This window comes from Ylistrum balloti, unplaced genomic scaffold, assembly GCF_031769215.1.
Source record: "Ylistrum balloti isolate Yb309-2 unplaced genomic scaffold, AGI_CSIRO_Ybal_v1 Utg370260, whole genome shotgun sequence".
Lineage (NCBI taxonomy): Eukaryota > Metazoa > Mollusca > Bivalvia > Pectinida > Pectinidae > Ylistrum > Ylistrum balloti.
The window spans coordinates 897,411-920,967 of record NW_026782205.1 but is presented as its reverse complement, the minus strand read 5'-3'; the positions used below and the strand labels follow the sequence as shown (position 1 = coordinate 920,967).

At 37.3% G+C, this 23,557-nt stretch overlaps 1 protein-coding gene across 1 annotated transcript in view; it reads left to right on the top strand.

Moving 5' to 3' along the window:
• The window catches only part of LOC132552601 (uncharacterized), a 30,698-nt gene extending 9,855 nt beyond the window's left edge, over positions 1–20,843 (top strand). The window contains exons 2-7 of the mRNA XM_060216788.1: positions 8,168–8,321; positions 10,367–10,515; positions 11,395–11,524; positions 15,470–15,611; positions 19,467–20,231; positions 20,504–20,843. Coding sequence (XP_060072771.1) covers positions 8,168–8,321; positions 10,367–10,515; positions 11,395–11,524; positions 15,470–15,611; positions 19,467–19,667 — 776 coding nt within the window. The 3' untranslated portion in view covers positions 19,668–20,231; positions 20,504–20,843. The remainder of the gene's footprint in view (positions 1–8,167; positions 8,322–10,366; positions 10,516–11,394; positions 11,525–15,469; positions 15,612–19,466; positions 20,232–20,503) is intronic.
• The last annotated feature ends 2,714 nt before the right edge of the window (positions 20,844–23,557 follow it).

The following is a 23,557-nucleotide window of genomic DNA, read 5'->3' as shown; positions in this document are numbered from 1 at the left end:
TCAATAGAAATGGGTGCTCAACAATCCACAGATGTCCGATGTCATTACTGTCTGTAAGTTAGTACGTGTACCTCCAAACTCCATAGGTACTGTTACCCTATGTACAAGTGTATATCGAAACCCTTGAATTATGAAGATGATTTCCAGTTTAGCCCTTGTTCTTTCGTTGCACACTTCTTGGTTGATAGGAACAACAGACAAGCAAACAAATTCTATGTCTGATAGGAAAAACAAACAAACAAATCCTGTGTCTGATAGGAACAAACAAACAAATAAATCCTGTTTCTGATAGGAACAAACAAACAAATCCTGTGTCTGATAGGAACAAACAAACAAATCCTGTGTCTGATAGGAACAAACAAACAAATTCTATGTCTGATAGGAACAAACAAACAAATTCTATGTCTGATAGGAACAAAGAAACAAATCCTTTGTTTGATAGGAACAAACAAACAAATTCTATGTCTGATAGGAACAACAGACAAACAAACAAATCCTGTGTCTGATAGGAACAAACAATCAAACAAATCATTTGTTTGATAGGAACAACAGACAAACAAACAAACAATATCTATGTCTGATAGTATACAGTAAAACGTGTAGAACTTCGGTTTGGATTTGGTCAGTAGATGAGTAAGTGACATGGATCGGTCAGTCACTGTCTAGTTGAGTGTTAGGACGAAACCTGATTGACGCCGAGATATACTTTAGATTGCCGTGTTCAAGATAATGTTTATTTATGTTTTCTTAACGATATGATGTTGATAGCGATACTGAAGATTTAGATAGGTTCTCAATAACACACGCCGCTCTGTTTCTTTTCCCTGAACCTATTCCTATGTAATTAAAAATAACCCAATAGACGTCATTTTCTTACATTTGATTAGGGTTTTATAAGGATTGATTTCTTTTTGTAAGAGTATAACAAGATTTAAAAGTGATTTTTCTTTCTATGACCAACTAAATCACAGGTCGATATTGAAGTTTCCATATTAGTTTCTAATTCTGTACAGAGGTTCTCTGTGTTGATGAAAAATTACTGACATTTGTAGAAATTTCTGTAACCATAGTATCCAAACTGATCAAATTATCTTATCTACTTTGCTTACAACACGTCAACACGTGTGTATCTCTCCGTCATTCTAAATAGCATCCGTCTTTTATTGTCTTCTAAACAGATATAAGTTATAACGGGTCCCTCGCTTTGTTAGTGAAGAAACACCTCTCGGCTGCCAGTATTTATTTGGTCTATCGGCCCTGCTCCGATGAGTCTTCGTAATTGTCTACCAATATCACCGGTCATTTATCTTTCTCGAGCAATCAGCCGGGCCGTATAGAAAAAGATTCGCTCATATTTCGTTAGCTGTTTATTTTGAGTAAAACGCATTAGGGTTCCTACTGCCTGCCTACCTAGGCGGACCGTACCAAGGAATCTGTTATATTACCGCTACGTGTCACCAGCACCTGACGTACGGCCCGGCTCCGGTTCTTACTGTTACATCTGCCATAACGACGAGGGCGCGTGCTGGCCCCACACGCTTAGTTACCGGACCGTACGATACTCTCTAGCATTACTGAAAGGAAATGATTCAAAATGAAAGATTCAAAAGAACTTGATCAATCCTGGTATCGGACGTACCTATTTGGATATGTAATTCAAATACTTACTGTTTTATCAGGTAAGTTGTATAGAACTATTTTCTTAAACAGGTAACTTATGATATAGCACATATTTGGTATGAAATGGAACATGTGCACGTGATAGGTATACATATGAAATGATATTTGGTAAGATCTTACAATTACATTTAAGTGTTATCTCGCATAATTTTTGAAACTCTGACAATAAACTACTCATATCTTCTTACAGTAATGTATGAAATTGACATAATCAAGAACATGGGATCGCCAGAAGTCAATTTACTTCTCAGAGGTCAAAGGTTAGAAATCATGAACTGACCTCATAGTTTGATTTGAGATTGGTTTTGTAAAAGAAATTGATCGATTGGTTCTTAGAATTGTAAGACTGTATGTCTTCTGGTTAATATTGGTCATCAGCAAAAATGTATCAAGAGATATTTTTGAAGCAATTAAGTTTTGAAAGTAACATAAAATTTCAACAATGCAGTTTGATTTCATGTCATCAGTAAGCACACTTGTAAAAAGTAAGAAATCTAATCGATTATTCATTATTACGAAATTTTATATTTTACATCAATTATAAATTGAAAAATGATTTTGGTCACTTGACTTACATAATAGTAATAGTACCATGCATGATATGTGCCCAAATTAGTATTTCATATTACATGGTCGAAAGGGCACTTGGTGTGCCATTTCTCGTGAAGTAATTCCAAGACGGGGTCCTCTTTTTTAAAATCGCTTTCAGAAAATCTTTTTTTTTTCCTGAGGATGTTTAACAAAATTTATTGCCAATAACTATCGACTTGGTATTGTATTATGTACAGAAGTGAGGAAGAGGTTGTGGATTAGAGCGGACGTCCTGTCAGAGAGACGTATGCTTTTGACAACGTTTGAGATTGGGCATGTCAAACACAGACATGATCTATGTAGTGTAGAAGGATGGAATCTACTTTTTCCGCGCCATATAACGCGCACTATCTTAATTCCATCAAACCTCAGAATGTAAAAGTCATCCCGCGGGAGCGTTTACGAGTAATGGTGTCTTTGGAAGGTTCTAAACATATGTAACCTGTAAAAGATGGCGGTAACATGCACGCGCGACAGGCAACACTAAGCCGAGACTATCGACACGACAGGGCACTGGATCAAAATAACCCATTCAGACGAAATTGAATTTTTTATCATAGAGATTAGTTATCGCGAGGGTGATATTTCATTTTTAGTCATTTCCACCTGTCATAGTTCTTGTGAAATGTACATTTTGTTGGAGTAAGAGAGTTTATGTATTATAAAGATCATACGTATCGGGTGATATACATGGTGCTGAGTTTAGCGGCAGAACTTCCACCGCTGCCATGTATAGTATTACCAGGGAGCAGCAGACTTTCGTTACACGGTGATTTTACAGGAAAATGTCCTACAATCAGTGGATGGTCTGAAGTGATAACACTGGGCGCGTTGTTTGTCCTCTGCTACGTCCTTCTTGCATGCAGTCATTTTGTCCACGTCTACCGAAGAAACTTTTAACTTTATTCAATGAATCTGTAAATTAAAAGTGCGCGTGAGCACAGATACTTAGGTTCTAAGACTTATTACTTTTGAAAATAAGTACTCTTTAAACTAAGAGTCAAAGATACTGTACTAAAATAGAAAATCGGATTCCTACTAACTTTTAAGTGCAAAATCAAAATTTTTGTCCCGAGGAAAGAAAATGCTTGAAAACGTTAATACGGTTAAATGTATACATCAGTCTTGTTTGTGCCTGCTGATTTGCGTGGATTTCCTGTTATTTATTGTAAATGTCTTTTGTCTAATCAGTACATTATATACTCGTGGTAGCGGAGTCTGGTAACGAATACTGTGTCCAACTTCTGATCGTCCGATCGATATGTCGTATAGGTCTCCATGCACATTAGTAGGTCAGTGGACTCAATGTCTGTAACAGCGTACTAAAATAACAGGTATGACAGGTCGTCTGGTATGATGCGCTACTGTCTGTGATCACTTACACAACAAGGACATATTTTCAGACATATCAATGATAAATAGCGGATTAGGTCATGTTTCTCTGATGGAACTGCAGGAATTGTTGTTGGGTTTGCATCAGTAGCCATAGAGATCACATATTTATAGTGTCCCGTTTCATAATGGGAATTCATTATTTTACCTCGAAAATGATAATTGCTGTCCGTGGCTTTGTCAAGTGGTTTTACGTCAGAGTGATTTATCTTTGTGAAATCCACGAGTGTTTACGGTTTTCGGCTCTTAGTATCTATTTTTAACTGGTGACCTTGACCCGTATGACGATACCGACGATGCTCCCTTGACACGCTTTGTTTACATGATGAATTATACAACTGCATTCTAAAGGTTAGACAATGGTATTTCGTGGGTGTATCTCGAGCTTAATTAACACTCGATTAAGCCTGGTCTAATTTGTTGCCAAGACGATGCGAGGTGGGGTCGCCATCCATCTTTGTGACACGTGTCGACATGACAGAGTGTAAGAATCGTCACCACAACTTGAAGTTCGTGCTTAAGTTTTGACTAAACACTTAAAACCAACTGTTTTAAAACGGTTTACAGCTTAAAGCGAGAAAGGTCAGAATCTGGCTGTTTATAACGGGCTAACCAAGCACGGTGGACGATCGATGATTGTATTGTATTGTTTTGAATCAATAGTGAAATCGAAATTTAAGACCCAGAGAATTAGAGGTTAGATTTTAAAATGGTGTAGAATTAAGACTGAAATTAAATGTTTTGTTCTACAATTAAGAAACACGTTTGATAATCTTGTATTGATCGCCCCCGTTATCCCAAATGAATCAGCACCAATTGGGAATGAATCCTCAGCCGTATTGGAAATAGACAAATCAGTGACGTAGCGATAATGCTTGTATGCGTAACCATACGCTGGAAACAGCGATTATTGTTAACAAATAAATTACTGCATTTTGTCATTTATGTTGAATAAAATGTGTTGGTGTAAATAGAAAAGGTATTTCTAATCAGCTAATACACGTCAGCTTCAGGAGGGCTTCGCCCCCAGACCCTCCCACCGGGGCTTCACCCCTGGACGTTCTTTTGAAAGCATACACTCCTAAAAAACATTTGCTACGCCACTTTGAATGTCCAATCCATTGCGATTAGTGAAACAGCATTAATCTTTTTTTTCAGAATTTAAAGGATATATGTACATCTCATGACAGGTTACAATCCTGTACTCCATTACTTCAGGATGTAGCCTCACACATACATGGCTGGTTACAATCCTGTATTTCATTACTTCAGGATGTAGCCTCACACATACATGGCTGGTTACAATCCTGTACTCCATTACTTCAGGATGTAGCCTCACACATACATGGCTGGTAACCATCCTGTACTCCATTACTTCAGGATGTAGCCTCACACATACATGGTTACAATCCTGTACTCCATTACTTCAGGATGTAGCCTCACACATACATGGCTGGTTACAATCCTGTACTCCATTACTTCAGGATGTACCCTCACACATACATGGCTGGTTACCATCCTGTACTCCATTACTTCAGGATGTAGCCTCACACATACATGGTTAAAATCCTGTACTCCATTACTTCAGGATGTAGCCTCACACATACATGGCTGGTTACAATCCTGTACTCCATTACTTCAGGATGTAGCTCTCACACATACATGGCTGGTTACCATCCTGTACTCCATTACTTCAGGATGTAGCCTCACACATACATGGTTAAAATCCTGTGCTCCATTACTTCAGGATGTAGCCTCACACATACATGGCTGGTTACCATCCTGTATTCCATTACTTCAGGATGTAGCCTCACACATACATGGTTACAATCATGTGCTCCATTACTTCAGGATGTACCCTCACACATACATGGCTGGTTACAATCCTGTACTTCATTACTTCAGGATGTACCCTCACACATACATGGTTACAATCCTGTGCTCCATTACTTCAGGATGTAGCTTTCACACATACATGGTTACAATCCTGTACTCCATTACTTCAGGATGTAGCTCTCACACATACATGGTTACAATCCTGTACTCCATTACTTCAGGATGTAGCCTCATACATACGTAGAAATATAAAAGGTTTGCCGAGCTAATCACGCTAGACACGACCATTTTGCCTTAATTCACCATTTCTACCCCTAATACGATACTTGTTCCACAGCTAATTTAACAAAGAACATAAGTGTTTATAGAACAAAGAACATAAGTGTTTATAGAACAAAACTGTATAAATAGCTTCAGTGCAGAGACGACCTTTCCCGTAATTAGATAAAAGTACAGCGGTTTTTATCTAATAAGAACCTAATGCATTGTACAGTTATCTATGAGTTTTTTATTCTATTCCATATATAGATACAAAAACTCAAAATTACTTGTCTCCCGAACTAGGTCTTACAGAAAGCACATTATTTCTGAATTCTGCATATTTTTCTGGCTCCGTCCAGTATTTTACTCACGACAAACGATTGCTGGGAGCAATAGATGTATGTTTTGTCGCAGACTCGTTGATAGCTGTTGTAGACACATGGAGACATGTATATGTCTGCCTATTGGTACGAGGTAACTGCCCAAGCGAGGCTGTTGAGGATGGAAGCTCCGTAATGGACTTTACTGTTCCAATTACTTCGTGTTATCTCATGGCGCTGACGGGCAGTTTGGCCTATGTCTGATTCGGAACTAGACGTCTCCTCGAACCCGTCTGCATTCCCTTACCCAAACTCAACAAGCAACACTTGCGCTACATTTATTTACAATGTCGACAGCAAATTTCTACATCTGTCATCACTAATAATCACCATACCAAGATGTCGTTGTTAAGCCCTGGCCACAAGGGTAAACGTTATCAGTGGCCTTACACGTACGTTAGGACATGTTACGAAGCACGTGTAAAATTCAAGGCAATACATCAATAAGAAAATGTTTGCGATTCGTTGAAAGACGTTAGAGATAAAAAAAAACATGGACAAAAAGGATTTGATTAATATTGTTCCTCCCGACGTACTTTCCAATTACATAGGTTCCTAAAGATACGTCACTAAACTGCAAGTCGTGTAGAATGTTTGTGTACAATAAACAGCTTGTTTAGTCATTACAATTCTAGTTGTAACAACATTTTGCCAACATCACAGACAACAAGCATCCATCACTGGCACCATCGATCTATGGTAAAGTGATTAAGTATCAACCGGAAGTGACGTTACAATGCACTATGAGCAGTATCTTGAAGCATATTCATAAAGTGTCACATTGGTATACGGGAGCAGAATTTTTTGTATTGTAAAATCTATGTGGGGTTTATATTTTAGGTGATTTGTAACAGATAATTTCATGGACATCTTTCGTGGCTGAATATGGCCCAATAAAGCTAGTAATCTACATATGTTGTATATCTTCGAAGTCAGCATTCCCACCTCACTCCACGAAAATGAGTAATTTTACAGTATTTTTCTGCATCAATAAGTATTACCCGTTATTTATCAGTACAACCTCTTTATAAATGATGACCAGTTAGTTATAGAAATGGCGTGGCTTAAATTACAGTCTAATCACTTGAAAAAAGCATGTTACGTTCAATGTACTACCGGATATATATATAAACTTAAAAAACTGGAAAACACGGTTTTCATCTGAAGAAGAAATGAAAGCGCTTATGTTTGACAGCTCATCGTGTTTTCCAGTTTTTAAAGTTTTTATATGCTTTCTGGACACGGAGAATTTACCATATTTTCAATATATATATATACCCTTGTTATCTATAAACACTGTAGATTATATCTTCACAAACATCATCAAAGACAAGATTAAATTTTTGGGCTTTGACAGATAACGTTTTTACTTGTAGATAAGATGGCGACTCAGAAGAATTGATCGTTAGGAGTTTGCGATGTGAATTATTCGTGGTAGTATTACCCCTATACAGGCGGTATATCACAGTCTGTGTGGGGGGTAATCAAAGATGTTTTACCGGTATTAGTGGAATAAACTGAAAAAATACCCGACAGAATTGAAATTTCCTTATCATGAACGATGAGAAGCAGCACAAGCCTGTATAGAATTGAATGTGTAACACTTAATCTAAGTCTAGGAGTATTTTTGTAACATGATTGATATTATCTGTATATTTACTTAAGGGATGATCTTACCTGCTTGAAATCATTCTGGCTACTTATAAAATCATCTAATGTGCTATTTTTGGTAGTCACGTCAAACAAGACTAGGAATATATCGCTCTCATATGCCCTTATGTTAACAATAGGGTCGATCATCGTCTGAAGGGACGAACGGACAAATGTTTTCCGATATGAATAGCTTCTTTCTGCTGCTTTACTCCGTACATGTACGTCTGGACAGACAAAATTTGTCTGTTGTTCGTCGTTGTAGTCTGAAGTAACGCTACCTTTCTTTCGTTTTACTTATCACTTCCTTAACCATTTATAGGTCATCCTTTTTTCTTGCAGTCGTCCGTTCATACGTTATCGTTTTATTTTTTCAGTGTTCTGTGTTACGGACGGACTGTGTCCGAGTAAACTCAAGATGCATTCCTTCTCATGTTTCGGTGATTACAATACCCAGTTTCTTAACATGCAGAAAAGTCAGCGAACGTTGTTCTCGGGAGTTGACGTCGAACTGCTAAGAGCATTCTGCAGGTAAGTCCGAGTTTCACACCTGGAGGTATCTGAAAACAAAGACCAAGTTTTAAAATTTGCAGGAACATCCGTCTTAGTGAATTTAAACGCCTATAACATTTTATTATGTATTTTATCTTGAATATCGTAATCTTTTCATCAAGCTACGGCTATCGAGCGGTGGAGCTTCCTTATGGCACCGTCGCACATGTGACACGATTACAAAAAGTTTGTTGAATAGCAAAATAATCATGTTCTTTTATCGGTGTATTCGCGACTATAATATTATAAGAATTTTCTTTGTGATGGAGGACGCCACATTTCTCACGAGAGGGGACTATAAACATCAGATTTAAGTATATGTAGAGAGCATGGTTGTCTTACATGGATAAGGCTGTGTTGCCAGTTCATATTTCTTCCTGTCATTGTCAGTAATTCTGTGGGATTTACTGCAGTATCCTTATCTGTATGGTATTATAGACAGTACTAATTTTGGTTTTTCAAGATGAACAGTGTTGTGGGAATAAATTGGCATTAAAAGTAATTAAAGTAAACTATACATTGGCATATTAGAACGTCCTGTTACTGCACATACGACCACTGAGGCATGCCGGGTAATTTTCAAAAGAAAGAACATTTTGAATACCAAAATTGTCGAATGTTTGCATATACCTTAACAAAATCTAGACCCAATTAAGACTGTCCATTGGCAATACCACTGAAAAGGCCAACCTTAAAAAGGTTCAAATCAGTTTAATATTCAGACTCGGCCAGACTTTAGCGTGAATACGGTTTACATCGATAACACTTATATTACCTGCCACGTAGAAATTATTCATTTACCAAACTTGACGGTACCGTTATTTGGATGCATCCATCTCACCGAAATAGCACAGATGATGAAATGTAGCCTCCACATGACTGTGTTAGCTTGTTCACGGATCATAACCAACATCTGTATCGGTGTTATATACGGGATGAGTTATGATAGCGTTACTCTGTACATGTTACAGTCGGTACTCGAGTGAGCATGGACGTGTTAAACGTCAGCAGGTCTGTTCCTGCTCAAATAATCAGTTAGGGCTGTATTTCAAGTAAATATCACCTTGAATAAAAAATTATTATTAGATACAATTAAGTCAAATAATGAATTGAACGGCGTCATACAGCTGTTTCGTCCTTCTTGGTGATGCAAAGGACTTTGATTTTGAAACGTAGGAGGCGATTGAAGCAAATCAATGATTGAACGAAAGATCTCGATGGGAACTGCATTAGCTTCATAATGTAACCCATTTCTGGATTTTCAAATATCTGATAATTCTAGTAGAACGTAAAGTATATGTGTATCCACTATTCGAATGACGTACTGTGCATGTTAAGGCAAACTTTGGAGACTACAAACTGTCTCGATGGAATTTGGTGTAACACCCTTTATGTATTTTGTAGTGACCACCAACAACACAAGAACCAGTTTATGTTTGTGAAAACATTTAACACTGTCAATCGAATTATGTTATTGTAAACAATGGAAAAACAATCTTATATTTTTTTTTCGTCATATTCTCAAAGTCCCTAATATGACGATAATGTTTCTGTAGCAACATTAGACGATTGATTTTAGGAGTCTTTGACACCATAATCAAATGATTTCATGTTTAGTAACATAGGAATGCTGTCAATCACTCTAAATTGACTATTCAACGCAATTTTAATGTTTTCTGCTCGCATCAAATAACGTTTGTTTACAACAACGTTTTCAATTATGCAGTTGATTAAATTGTCTTCCTGACTGTTCAATTTGGAAACATATTTTTTCTCTTTCTTGTCAGAGATATTTTTGCTAAAGTACCATTGGTCATTATAAAAAATATCCACACAAAGTGGTGGATGTTACCATTGATTCTGTGATATTATGTCTTATTTGAACAATAATAAGCTGATATTTTAAACTACCATGGTATCCTGTTTATGGATAAAACGTATAGGTTAATATCAAGTTCTGTATTTCTTCAAACCATGTATTGACCTCTTCAAAAGTCCATACCAGTTTTGTTTGTGTTTTGCAGTGCATACTTGTCCGCTATGACGTGTATTAACCAGCTGAGGACTGAGTGTGGGAAAGACCACCATCACGTGATCGAAGGTCCTCTAATCAACCTTAATGGCGCCACGGACGAACTGTCCTTCATGTGCAAGAACGACGACATATACGAAGGTAACATACTGTAACAAAAAAAGGTCAAGGACATTTCTAACTTCCGGTATAACTTTTAACGTGTTGATGTATTTGTTATGTAGTAGTTTACAAAACATTCCTAAGTGTATTATATATATATATGCGGCTTCGTAATGATGCTGGCGTTCTAGGGGGAAAAAGAAACAGATATTATCAGCTGTAAGGGGAGATGGGTTCCATTCATTCCTCGTATTACTACGTCTATCTCAGAGTGTTGCCGGCTATTTATCTAATGCACGCGTAAACAAACCTGTAGGATTGAATGAGAATGTAAGTTATGCACTGTGACGGGATGTTAGATTTCTATCTCCGAGGTCTTACACGTACAGGAACATACTAGCTCCCGCGAAGGAATACACATTGTATTATAGGTAGTTCTGTTGGTGCCGACCACTTACGTGTTAATCAATTTCCTATTATCTCATCAATGTATATACAAACAATTATTTACCTACTTGTATTATAGATGGAACAACTTTCTACAGAATCTTATCTCACTAGTCTTCTGTGCTTGTCAATGACCTTGACCTTTATGTACTTGACATGATTATGTTTCTTGTATATGATGTTGACTTCTTTACTTTGTATACCTTGTTCTCATTTGAGAACATGACATTACCTACTTGGATTGATCAAGATTTACGCAACGGGTGTTGATAAGCAGATTACGCCTGTTTTTCCGCAACACCTGGTCTTATTCTTCTGACACTTTTTTCAGGAATCTCAGAGTAATTTTTTTTCTTTTTTTCTAGTAATGTTTTAATTGAGTTCGAATTATGATTCCGTTGATATGTTGGTATTTTCTGTCTTTTTTGTTTCGTTTCGTTTGTTCTTCAAATATCGTATTTTTACTTACAGTGTACGCTCGTCATATGAGCTGCTATATGTCACACGGAAGTTACTCTGAACGTTGCTTTCATGACGTCATGAATACTACTAGTCGATTTCTGAAACGGTTGAATTGGAAATCTTTGGACGACTTATGCAGGTATGTAGAACTAGGGCACCATTACATCTTGTGTCAAATGTTTTAAACTCTTCGGGTATAGAATACAATACTTTCCCCCGCTAGAACCAGATGCAACATCAACACTTCCCGTGTCAGAAACACACACAAACTTATATGACGTCATCAAGAGAAGTAGAGTCACTTCCGGTGTCAGATATTGTTTGGTTCATTCTTGTTACAGACGAGACACTAAGACTTCCGGTGTCAGATATTGCGAATTATGATTGAGTCAGATGAGATGGTGTCAGATATTGCATTAGATATGCTTGTGTAAGATGAGAGCTTTCCGGTCAGATCTTGTATTAATAATGTGCCCATGTTAAAGACGTCCCGTTGTCAGATATAATACTTACCTTGTTATGACGTCATAATATATATATACTACCTTATGGAACGACATAAGAAACAGTGTTTATATCTGTTATCAGTTATAGGGGTTCTGCTTCCTACTACACCCCCACTTCCCAATTGTTTATCTATTTACCTTAGTCTCACCAACAGCTAGTACTCCCTCTTTTGATGATATGTGCCCTTGATACATTATCTTTACTTAGCGAATCGCAATCAAATATACTTCACATTGGACGGCGTCTAGAGAAAACAAACAATATTATAAGCCGTAGAAGTGCGGCTATACCTCCCGATAAACTTCCATGTTATCCACCTACAACCTCTCTACCAGACCTGTAATTGACGAGTTGACTAGATTACAAAAATGTTATACCTCTGATGGCTACTCAACTGATAACAACTCACAATTAGCCAATGATGTAAACCTATCGGGGGCAATTATTACTTTGATATAGAGATACCGGAAACCTTTGGCTGTATCGGCCGTGCAATCTCGCGAGATCACATTGTAGGTTTGTCTAAGGAAATTCAAGCCAATCAAAAATACCCCAATGTGCGTGCAAAACGTGTTTCGACGCATTATACGATGTTGTATTGGAAGAGGTTTTCTGTGTAAAAGACTTGTCGGTCTGTCGCTTAGCCAATCAATAGTGACCACAAATTGTTTACGTAATACTAAAAAGAAGTGCACAAAACACTGACCTTTTGAACGCTTCGGAAGATACCGAATTGAATAACATCCAATGGATGGAATACACTTCAAATATTTTTTTAAATACAATCTTCATAAAAGGATTTTTTGTTAAAATAAGTTTATTTTAATGCATTCTCATTACTTCTTAATTCATTTCCATGAGAACAACTTCAAAGTACACTGTAGCACACATGAGAAGCGCGTGGAGATACACAAAACTGTTTTTATTAATCCGAGGTAAAATAGATCTTAGTGTTTTGTTGGATGTATCGGACTTGATCCGTTGCCACACCTATCCAGTTTCGGTTATTTTGGACTCCTGTCATCCTTGATGTAAGACTGCAAGCGGGCAGAATTTATTTGCCACGGTGATGGTTTTACATTTGAAGGGGTAATTTTTACCGGCACACCTGTGAGACCCTCTTAAGTTGAAAACCTGACGTTGGGGATAGATAGAGTTGCCTATCTAGACTCTGAGGGAGGTCAGAGGTCATTGGCCAGTGGCATGTGCAATAGAGAAAACCGTGTAGATCACAAAGATCATTGACGGTATTACCTTAAAGTTCTCTGGTGGAAACATATCATGGACAGATGAAATGTTTTATAAGATCTATATATTATGGACAATGCCAGTGTGTAGTTTTTTAGGAGGGTCGATATTTTGTCAATATGGGTTGTGTCTTGTAAGAAGGGTCGATATTTTCTTAATATTGTCAATATTTTGTAAGTATGGTCAGTTTTTTTTCAGTAGGGTCGATATTTTTATGCCCCGCGAAAATTTTCCATCCGTCCTTTCGTATCTGGAGCATTTCTGTACTTGCTTTAAATTTAGGATAATGGAACGTAGTGTACACATTGGTCATAGTTGTAGGATGTGCAAGGTACTAAAGACAGGGGCTGCAACACCATGATTCAAGAGTTAGTGCCCTTTGTTAAAATTATGTATTCATGGCACAACTTTATACAGTATACAAAATTAAGTGCCTGAAACTCTTTCATCACAGAATTATTGACCTTTGTCGTAACGTTGTGTCCAAGAAAGTTGTTTTCGGGGAGTGTTTTTGGTATAGAAATTGTGTTTAATAATTTGTGGTACGGGTTATTGTTTTGTCATGTGAGGTTAATGTTTTAGAGGAGGTGTTTTGTTTTATGTGTTTTGTGGTTAGGGTGAATTTTGATATGTAGGGTTAGTGATTGTTGGTAGGGTCATTGATTTGATTTGTAGGGTTACTGTTTATTGGGAGGGTTATCGATTTGATATGTAGGGTTACTGTTTGTTGTTAGGGTTATCGATTTGATATGTAGGGTTACTGTTTGTCGTTAGGGTTATCGATTTGATATGTAGGGTTACTGTTTGTTGTTAGGGTTATCGATTTGATATGTAGGGTTAGTGTTTGTTGTTAGGGTTATCGATTTGATATGTAGGGTTAGTGTTTGTTGTTAGGGTTATCGATTTGATATGTAGGGTTAGTGTTTGTTGTTAGGGTTATCGATTTGATATGTAGGGTTAGTGTTTGTTGTTAGGGTTATCGATTTGATATGTAGGGTTAGTGTTTGTTGTTAGGGTTATCGATTTGATATGTAGGGTTAGTGTTTGTTGTTAGGGTTATCGATTTGATATGTAGGGTTAGTGTTTATTGGTAGGGTTATGTAGGGTTAGTGTTTATTGGTCGGGTTAGTGTTTGTAGGGTTAGTCTTTTGTTGGTAGGTTTTTTGTTATATGTGCTTAACGTTTTCTTTTGTAGGATTAGTAGTTTTGAGGATGTTTACTGTTACATATGGGGTAGTGTTTGTGGGCAAAGTTAATGTTTTTATGTTGGGTTAATGTTTAGGGTTGGGTTATTGTTTTTAATATAGAATAAGTGTTTTGGGGAAATGTTTTGTTTTGTAGGATTAGTATTTTGAGTGGGATGTTGTTGTCTATGTTTTGTTATTAAGGTATATGTACAATGTAATTTGTGTAACGCTAGTCTGTAGCTTGAGGTGTCCTTGGTTTCTACTCTGTGGAAGATACGTATAAATATATATATAACATGTATAAAACATGTCCATTTCCTCTTTATTCTTAACTGTCTAAATTGAAACTGACTTTACAAAAACAGATTTGAAACATACAACTGAAGGTAGTTTGATGTGTTTGATGGTAGCGCTGGCTCTTTGATGTCGGATCCTATAGACCAGTACAGATAGACGTGCGGTTTATCATCGTACGTCGGTGACATCGAAATACGGCCACTGGCACGAAAGGCATCCAGATGTAGCTACAATCCGAAGACAATCTGAAAATAAAACGGGATTTATTGTTGTTTTATCGTAGTAAGGTTTACACTCGCCAAGCATCGCGCTGCATCGCTCTATCAAAAAGTCACAAACGTTTTAACAAACAGTTGCCGTATTCGAGTTGACAGAAAGCTGGCAATTTTCACCCATGTGTGTTTTGGAGTCGCTGATTATATTTTGTTTGTGCCCAGACGGTTTTTAAACAGTGTGATTGAGATATACTAGCATTCATATCGCAGAGATTCATAATAAACCAATTAGTATTTCATATTTTTGCACTTCATTAAAACAAACCGTTTAAATAATAGACATACCCATTACGTGTATTTCAATTATTTCTATATGTCTTTTTTATGAGTGATCGATATTTTCAATTCCATGAACTTTTAGACGATATATCAGTAAGTATTTTCCTCTCGTCTACAATAATGTTGCTCCCAAAGATTACAAGGTACATATAAATGTATCATCTTTAAGTGCCAAATTAACGTGTATAAATGTACAATTCAGAAATTTGAACTCGACATGTCGCCTTATCGTTGACTTTTCTAACTACGAAAATAGGTTTAATGTTGTTACGACGTCATTGTACATTGCAGCGATCTCAGTCAGGTGTTACTTTGTATCAAAGGCAACATTGGTCAGAGCTGTGGTCAAGAGGCGGCCAGTCTGATGGATGTGCTGGCCAAACCGATGGTCCGGAGCAGTACCATGTGTGACAAGCACGTGTTTTCAACAAAGGTAAGGTTGCTCGTCCAATTTCTCTGACTCGCAAAGTCAACATGTTTTCAATCGCATAAATATTTGCATTAAGTGTCGCTGTTCGATAACTTGAAACTCAGTTGGGAAAAAATGATGATAAACATTGCAGATGTAGCAAATTGAAGTTGATAAAGGTCTGTCTTCAATCTAAATTGAAGTGGCTTTCTTTGCAACGTTTGGTTTATGTCATGTAAAACGGTACACCGGGTTACCTCAAACATCGACATGATACATTATACATTTTCCAAAATGCTAAAAATACTTGTAGACATGTACCAGTAAACGTTTAATTGTTTGCAAGCAACTAAATTTTCGATCGCTGTCGCACAAAATAACTTAATGCTTCAAGAAGTTTGACCTCTTACAAATGACTATGAAGTAGATTCAAATTAATCGAGTTTAACTCCAAACCCTGTTCAGCAGGCGCTTGTCATCCTTGGAGAATGGCGTCTCGTTCCTGTCTGATACTTTCGTTACTATGGTAACTAAATTACGTCTTGAACAGACGCAGTTTTTTTCTCCGTTGCTGGTCTATTCCTATCCGTATATAGGCTATCGTGTGTTGTAGGCTCTGGTCACAGGTTTGAACCCCTTGGGACACTGTTGGACATTGTAATGGATTAACACATATCACCAGTGGTTTCTGTGGTGGTAAAAATAGGAATAATTCAGTGAAAGTGCTCATACAGCACCAGTGTCTGCAATTACAAGTTTGATCCCCATGCGTAACGTATGTCGCGTGATTCCTGAAGGTCACCGTTGATCACCTGATGCGAGGTTAATTGGTGTCACTAAATGGCGCCGTTTGTCGTAAAGGTATGATTGTCGGGAACTTTGTGATATATTATACACTACAAACCGTATGCGAGATTCATGATTATTTTCACGCACCCGCGTGTCCCGGAAGAAAGAGCTGGTGGTCAATCGTATGCAATCTACCAATCCCTTCAAAATACACAAATATCCCCACCGGAAATGGATACGGTTTCATTTGCGAATATCAAAATGTTTCGAATTTAATCATGTTGATGAGATATCTCGTTTTAATTGAAGTGAAAATCATTAATATTCCGTCTCCCTTTGTAATCATTTTGTTTCAAAAACCCCAGGGTCCTAGATAATGTTGTGCGTGTGTGACTTAAAACAATCCCAGTTCTTCCGGGATGACCACGATTAGAATTTAAATGAAAACGTATTGTGGCATGGAGGACAATTTGAGAGCACGCAAGATTCAGGGCAAAACATAATCTACGACAGCTTTGTGAAATGTGATGTATCTGAAAGTCTGGGCGGTGATAAACCACCAGGAGCGGTTCTGTACTGTAAAGTATACCACTAAAACAGGATTGTTGTCACGATATTAAATGCTTCACTTTAAAATTAATTTGTTGGCAGATCGAATAACAAGATCAGTGGGCATAAATATCACAACGCCTACTTCCAGGCAGTGGCAGCGATGTATTAATATCAGGATGTTTTACAGGAGAATGACTACGGTCTGTCATTATAAAGTCCGGGAATAGTTGCGTTCTCAGGTTTTAACAGTGATTATAACTACATTTATAAAATGATCACAATTATAATTTAGTTTAGTAATTGTCTTCAAAGATTCCATAATACGGGTATGCAATATTTTTTCGATTTAAAAACGAGCAATTTTATATTTTATGAATTATTTTTATTTTTTTTCTTTGTGTGAAAAGGAATATTCTGAGTTGGTCTGATAACAAAATAATAGAAAACTCGTATTGTAACCAGTAGACGTTCTGAAGCGTCTTCAAAGCCAACAACCAACATTCAAACTCGACCTTGAATCAAACGGCTGTTCCCTTAAAAGACACTGATCGATGGTTCTTAAAGCACATCTAAAATGAACTCAACAAGCTATTTATTGATTTATACGTATCAAGAATAAGAAAAAAGTTGTTGGTATACTTGGTCTCTGGATCCCAATATTGTATTACAAAAGAACCCGCATACTTTTCATCACGTCGTGTTGCACTGAAGAAAGCATATGGCGCATAAACTATCTTGGTTTCTTACATGGATTCCCCACCTACCGCGAACACCAGTGACGCGAACGTGTAGTAGGGTGGAATGCCGATTTGTAATTGTTTTAAAACTAATATTGCAGGGGTGGTAGTGTATTTGTAGTAATCTGACCTGGCCCCGACAGTGTTAGTATGATCCTCCGAAGCCGAGTCTGCTGTTTTCGCTGCGCAGAGCTGTAGGAATAGAGCAATGGAATTTTAACGAAGTAACTCAGGCGATCATTGAAATCCTACAGGGGAAAAAATCAGGGGAAGGGAGAGAAGCTTAATGGTTACGTAAGATTACAAACAATTTAGATGTGATATGAACGGCAGAAACAGGACCGGCGGTGCCCACAAACGTGTAGCCCCTATTAGGTTTTATCAACGAGGCATAACCGAAGTGCATTGTCGAACCCGACACGTGACCGAGATATGTATCTGACTCAAGTCTACATCCTTTTCCATCCGTCACACCCTCCTTAAATTAACCGTCAAAATTTAATTTAAAAAATGGATAATAATGTTACCGAAGCGTTGGACGTGTTCGTATACATCAATAGAAAACAGAGAAAGGAGAGTTATATTTAGACCGTCGTTTATCTTACGTGTTTTTTGCTGTTTATAAAACACAGCCCTTTGAAAGAGTCTACTGATTGTGTGCCTAGCTATCTAACAAACAAGCAAACCTGTTCAGAGGTCATTCAAATATATTTAGTGTAAAAATGTCATAACAGTCCCAATATATTACAATTTTTATTGAATAAAGGGTTTTGTAATTGGAATTTTGCTTTATAGAATAACAGAATGAAAATGATTACTTTACTTCCATAAGCAAATGTCATGTATGAGAATAGCCGAAATAAGTGAGTGTTTCAGTGTGGCAGTGTTACAGGACGGTTACAGTGTTACAGATCGAGGTTCAGTGTAACAGGTCGAATTACAGTGTTACAGGACGGTTACAGTGTTACAGATCGAGTTTCACTGTTACAGGTCGAGTTACAGTGTTACAGTTCGTGTTTCAGTATCATATATCGAGTTTCAGTGTTACAGATCGAGTTAAGTGTAACAGGTCGAGTTTCAGTGTAACAGGTCGAGTTACAGTGTTACAGTTCGAGTTTCAGTGTTACATGTTGAGTTACAGTGTTAAATGTCGAGTTACAGTGTTACATGTCGAGTTTCAGTATTATATATCGAGTTTCAGTGTTACAGATCGAGTTAAGCGTAACAGGTCGAGTTTCAGTGTAACAGGTCGAGTTACAATGTTACAGGTTGAGTTACAGTGTTTACAGATCGAGTTACAGTGTTACAGGTCGAATTACAGTGTTACAGTTCGAGTTTCAGTATTATATATCGAGTTTCAGTGTTACAGATCGAGTTAAGCGTAACAGGTCGAGTTTCAGTGTAACAGGTCGAGTTACAGTGTTTACAGATCGAGTTACAGTGTTACAGTTACAGTGTTACAGTTCGAGTTTCAGTATTATATATCGAGTTTCAGTGTTACAGATCGAGTTAAGCGTAACAGGTCGAGTTTCAGTGTAACAGGTCGAGTTACAGTGTTTACAGATCGAGTTACAGTGTTACATTTACAGTGTTACAGTTCGAGTTTCAGTATTATATATCGAGTTTCAGTGTTACAGATCGAGTTCCAGTGTTACAGATCGAGTTAAGCGTAACATATCGAGTTACAGTGTTACAGATCGAGTTCCAGTGTTACAGATCGAGTTAAGTCAACTGTATTATTTTTATCTTGCAGAGAACGTCATCAATAATGTTTTTATATTATACTGTTTTTTTGTTACAGGATTATTCGGAAACATATCACAGGACAACATTTGCTCCACCGGAAGGTTCAAATCGACGTGTGATATCCATCCGCGAAAGTGATCGGTACAATGGCGGAAGTCGGACTACATCATATCCGCTTTATCTGTTTATCTGTGTTGTGATAAGCTGGAATATAATTTGGTTAAAACTTCAATTTTATTGTGGACGGAGAATTTAACCTTCATATCACGGATTTATGCTACCGGGCTTTCAAAGTAATTTATTATGGCTTAGAAAGACACAAGTAAATTAGTTTTGTGTATAGTTATTTGTTATTTATTGCTAATACAAGGACAACTGCTACTGACTGACACATCGCATACACAAAACTACGTGACTTTAAAGTAAACTAACTCTGACAATTTGTCACCAAAAGTGCTATATTTAATGGTCAGCGAGATTGGAGTGTGTTTTGGGATTGATCAATGTCCGAACGTGACACCGGAAGTTGGCAAATATGCCAGGGAAAAGGTAAGACCTCAGTCAAGGCAAATTCCCGCTGTCAGCTGTGTTGTTAAAATTCAGTGACATGTTCCAACCGAAGATGAGTGTGTCCCGCACAAACAGTCATCGACGTGTTCGAGAGTGAAGTGAAAGGTCTTTCATGTTTTGTAATTTAGATATTACAAGTACCGGTTTGCGATCTGCAGAGTAGAAAGGATAGGTTGCTCAAGTGACGTCACACCATCATCGGCTATCCTGGGGTCCTGCGTCATGTACTGTCACCCTGTAGTTGAATATGGTAGGTACGTGGCATGCATATTGATAGAAGGTCTCGGATAACACATTATTTTCCCTTAGGCTTAGCCATATTTTTATGTTTCAAATAGCACGACAAAAATAAATAGATAAAAAAAGTCTTCCCTTACGTTATAACCTTGTCCATATTACAATGACATACATAATCACATTTATTTTCAAAGTTCTGATAATTTGTGAGATGTTTCATGCGTTCTTTGGTAGACGATAATAATTACTTAGTTAAGCTTTGAAATTTTTATTTTCTTTTTTCAGTTCTCTACAACATGGTGGCATGGCATCAAATAAAGTGATTACTTCTCTATTGTACATGGCTGTTTTTGTCAAGCCAAATTCAGGAGAAAGCAACATTCCAACCTATTCGACAATATTTATTTAAAATCCAAACAAAATAAAATGTAAATATTTATCATGTAGGGCATGACGGGGTGTTAGACAGGCACTGACAAACCATCTAAGTCATTTATACATAGTCATTTACATATCTGTGTCTGGAATCCCGCAACGTTCTATATCATCATATTTGTGCTCGACGTCATATGGATATCAGTGTGATACGTCACTTAGGAGAACACATCACTCCTGGCGCTCTTCAATAGTCCTTCGTTAGAATCAGAGTCAAGCGATGTCTCCATTGAGATTGAGGTAGATAGTAAGATATATATAAAACAAATGTTGTAAATGAATCCAGATTTTATAGCAAAAATTATATGAATTGTATGTGTTTTCATATATATATATATATACATATAATGTCAAAAGACTGACTATTTTGAAAACCTCCTTCTCGTCCATGTTGATATTACTGATTACATTGATAAATTAAAGGTACACATTTTAACAATGTTGTTCTATAAACAGTTTGAAAGAACCTTTAATAGTTATATAGCGTTGAAAATGTTTTTCCGTGTAATGTTCTAGATGAAGATCTTCAAATTGTAAATTGTGTATGTTATACCATAAAGATTCGTTCTATAAACAGATAGACGGAACCTTCAATAGTTAAAAGCGTTGAAAATATGTTTTTCATGTAAATTCTTGATGAAGATCTTCAAACTGTAAGTTGTCTATGTTATACTATGAAGATAAATCCGACTGCTTTGCTTACATGTACATACAATCGAGGTTGAGGATTTTAGTTCAACAACCGTTCAACATCGTTAAGATTACGTCGATAGATTGGTAAGCTTTCTAAGTACTTTTTGTAAACCTGACAAAGCCGGGTCCATAAACTATCTCCTGAAAATTGTTATTTCTGGGACACTTAGGATAAACCGGAAGTCAGAACATTATCCATGCATTATTACACCATTATCACCAGCTCTTTGTCGGCAGATACTTATATAGTTACACAACTTCAGATAATTGCCATCCATTCTTGTATAAAGTTAAAGTGATAAGAGATGTTGCAAATCAGACATAAAAAGAAGTCGTTTTTAACGTGTATAATTATATATGCCTGCTTTACCAGATGTCGCTCTAAAGGATACATATTTATTTATTTTTGTAAAATCTCGTTGATAGATCCTCACATCTCAAAATCAGGTCTAAAAATTTCCTAAATTAAAAGTAATAATGATGTCTGTAATGCAGAGAAACAACGTGTGTATGAGATACAACATACAATATGTCACTTCACTGTTTAAAAGATATGGAGATGGTGACGTAATCACATGATATGTCATGTGATTATCAGTATGTAAAGTTATGACATGTCAAGAGGCTAGATTTGAATATGTTCTAACCATTATATTTGGAAAATATATCAATGTTACTGATTTTATTGTGTTTTTTGTTTGTTGATTGGTTTGTCCGTTTTTCATTTTATCAAATTTGCGAAAGAAAACGCTATGATACAAGGGAATCTGTCGGAAATACACAACTCCCTAAGTTATCTGTCAGAACAAAACGTTACTGCCTTGACATTAGGGTGCCCCTCCACGCCTTTAGTGCAGCCCTATAGCAGTGCTCTCTGACCAGCAATAGGTTGCTGACACTTATACAGACGGTTTTGTGCTACATCTCCATGTTATCTCTGTATTACATCTAATTACCCAAATGACAACCAGTACCATCCAGGTATGTCCAGACATTTCTTACCCAGGGCGATACTCGTCGTGCTAGACTACCAACATTACTGTCGACAATATCATAATTGGGTCTAATGACGACGTGTAAAAGTTCTCAACGACGTCAGAAGACGTGCAACATGGTTTAAAAGTTATCGAGGACGCAAGACGGCATGCTGGACGGCTCGCGTCTAGTGACAAGAAATTACCTTTTCAAAGTTTATGGAGTTACACACTTCATATGACTTAGGACAAACATTTCCAAGGACGTCAGTAGGCATGCTGAAAGGATCGAGACTAAAGACCCTGGGCAAGCGTTCTAAAGGACGTCATTAGGCATTTATGTTAAAAGGTTTGAGTCTAAAGACTAAGGACTAGCGTTCTCAAGGTCGTACGAAGACATACTGAACGGCTCGTGTCTAATGACAAAAAATGACCTTTTCCAATCTTTCTCAAGGACACGTTCAAGACAACATATTACACGCTTCATATGACTGAGGACAAACATTTCCAAGGACGTCAGTAGGCATGTTAAATGGCTCAGGTCAAAAGACCAAGAGCAAGCGTTCTAAAGGACGTCAATAGGCATTGATGTTAAATGGCTCGAGTCTAAAGACCATGGCCAGGCGTTTTAAAGGACGTCAGAAGCCATTGATGTTAAATGGCTCGAGTCTAAAGACTAAGGACTAGCGTTCTCTAGTCAGAGGACATGCTAAACAGCTCGGGTCTAAAGCCGGGGCAAACGTTCTGAAAGTCGTCAAGAGATAGTGGTACATGTTTCATGCCTGGTGATGGAGGGCAAGCTTTCTTAAGTACGTGGGAATTCTCAAAAACACAAGACGACACGTGACATGGCCCGCGTCTGATGACCAATGATAAATCTTCATAGAAGACATGATGCACGGTTCTCGTCTTTTTACCAAGGACAAACGTTGTCAAGGACATTCTTCTCAGCATGTATGCTGCACGTATCAATTAAATAACCAACGGCAGAAGTCGTAGGAAGCGAAATTTTCAGATTACTAGTAACATCCCGGTCGAGCAGAACTTCAAATGTTGCAAGAATGCGATATCATTCGCGGCACGTTCTCGTCGTTGCACAATTAACATCACATCTGATAGGATATCTCTCACGGAGTTGCAGTGTAATCTAGCTCCTTTACTAAACTTTGATTTTTGCAGAGTTTCACTATGCCTCGTCAAATATCACGACCTTGGTAATAGATACAAATGTTCATAA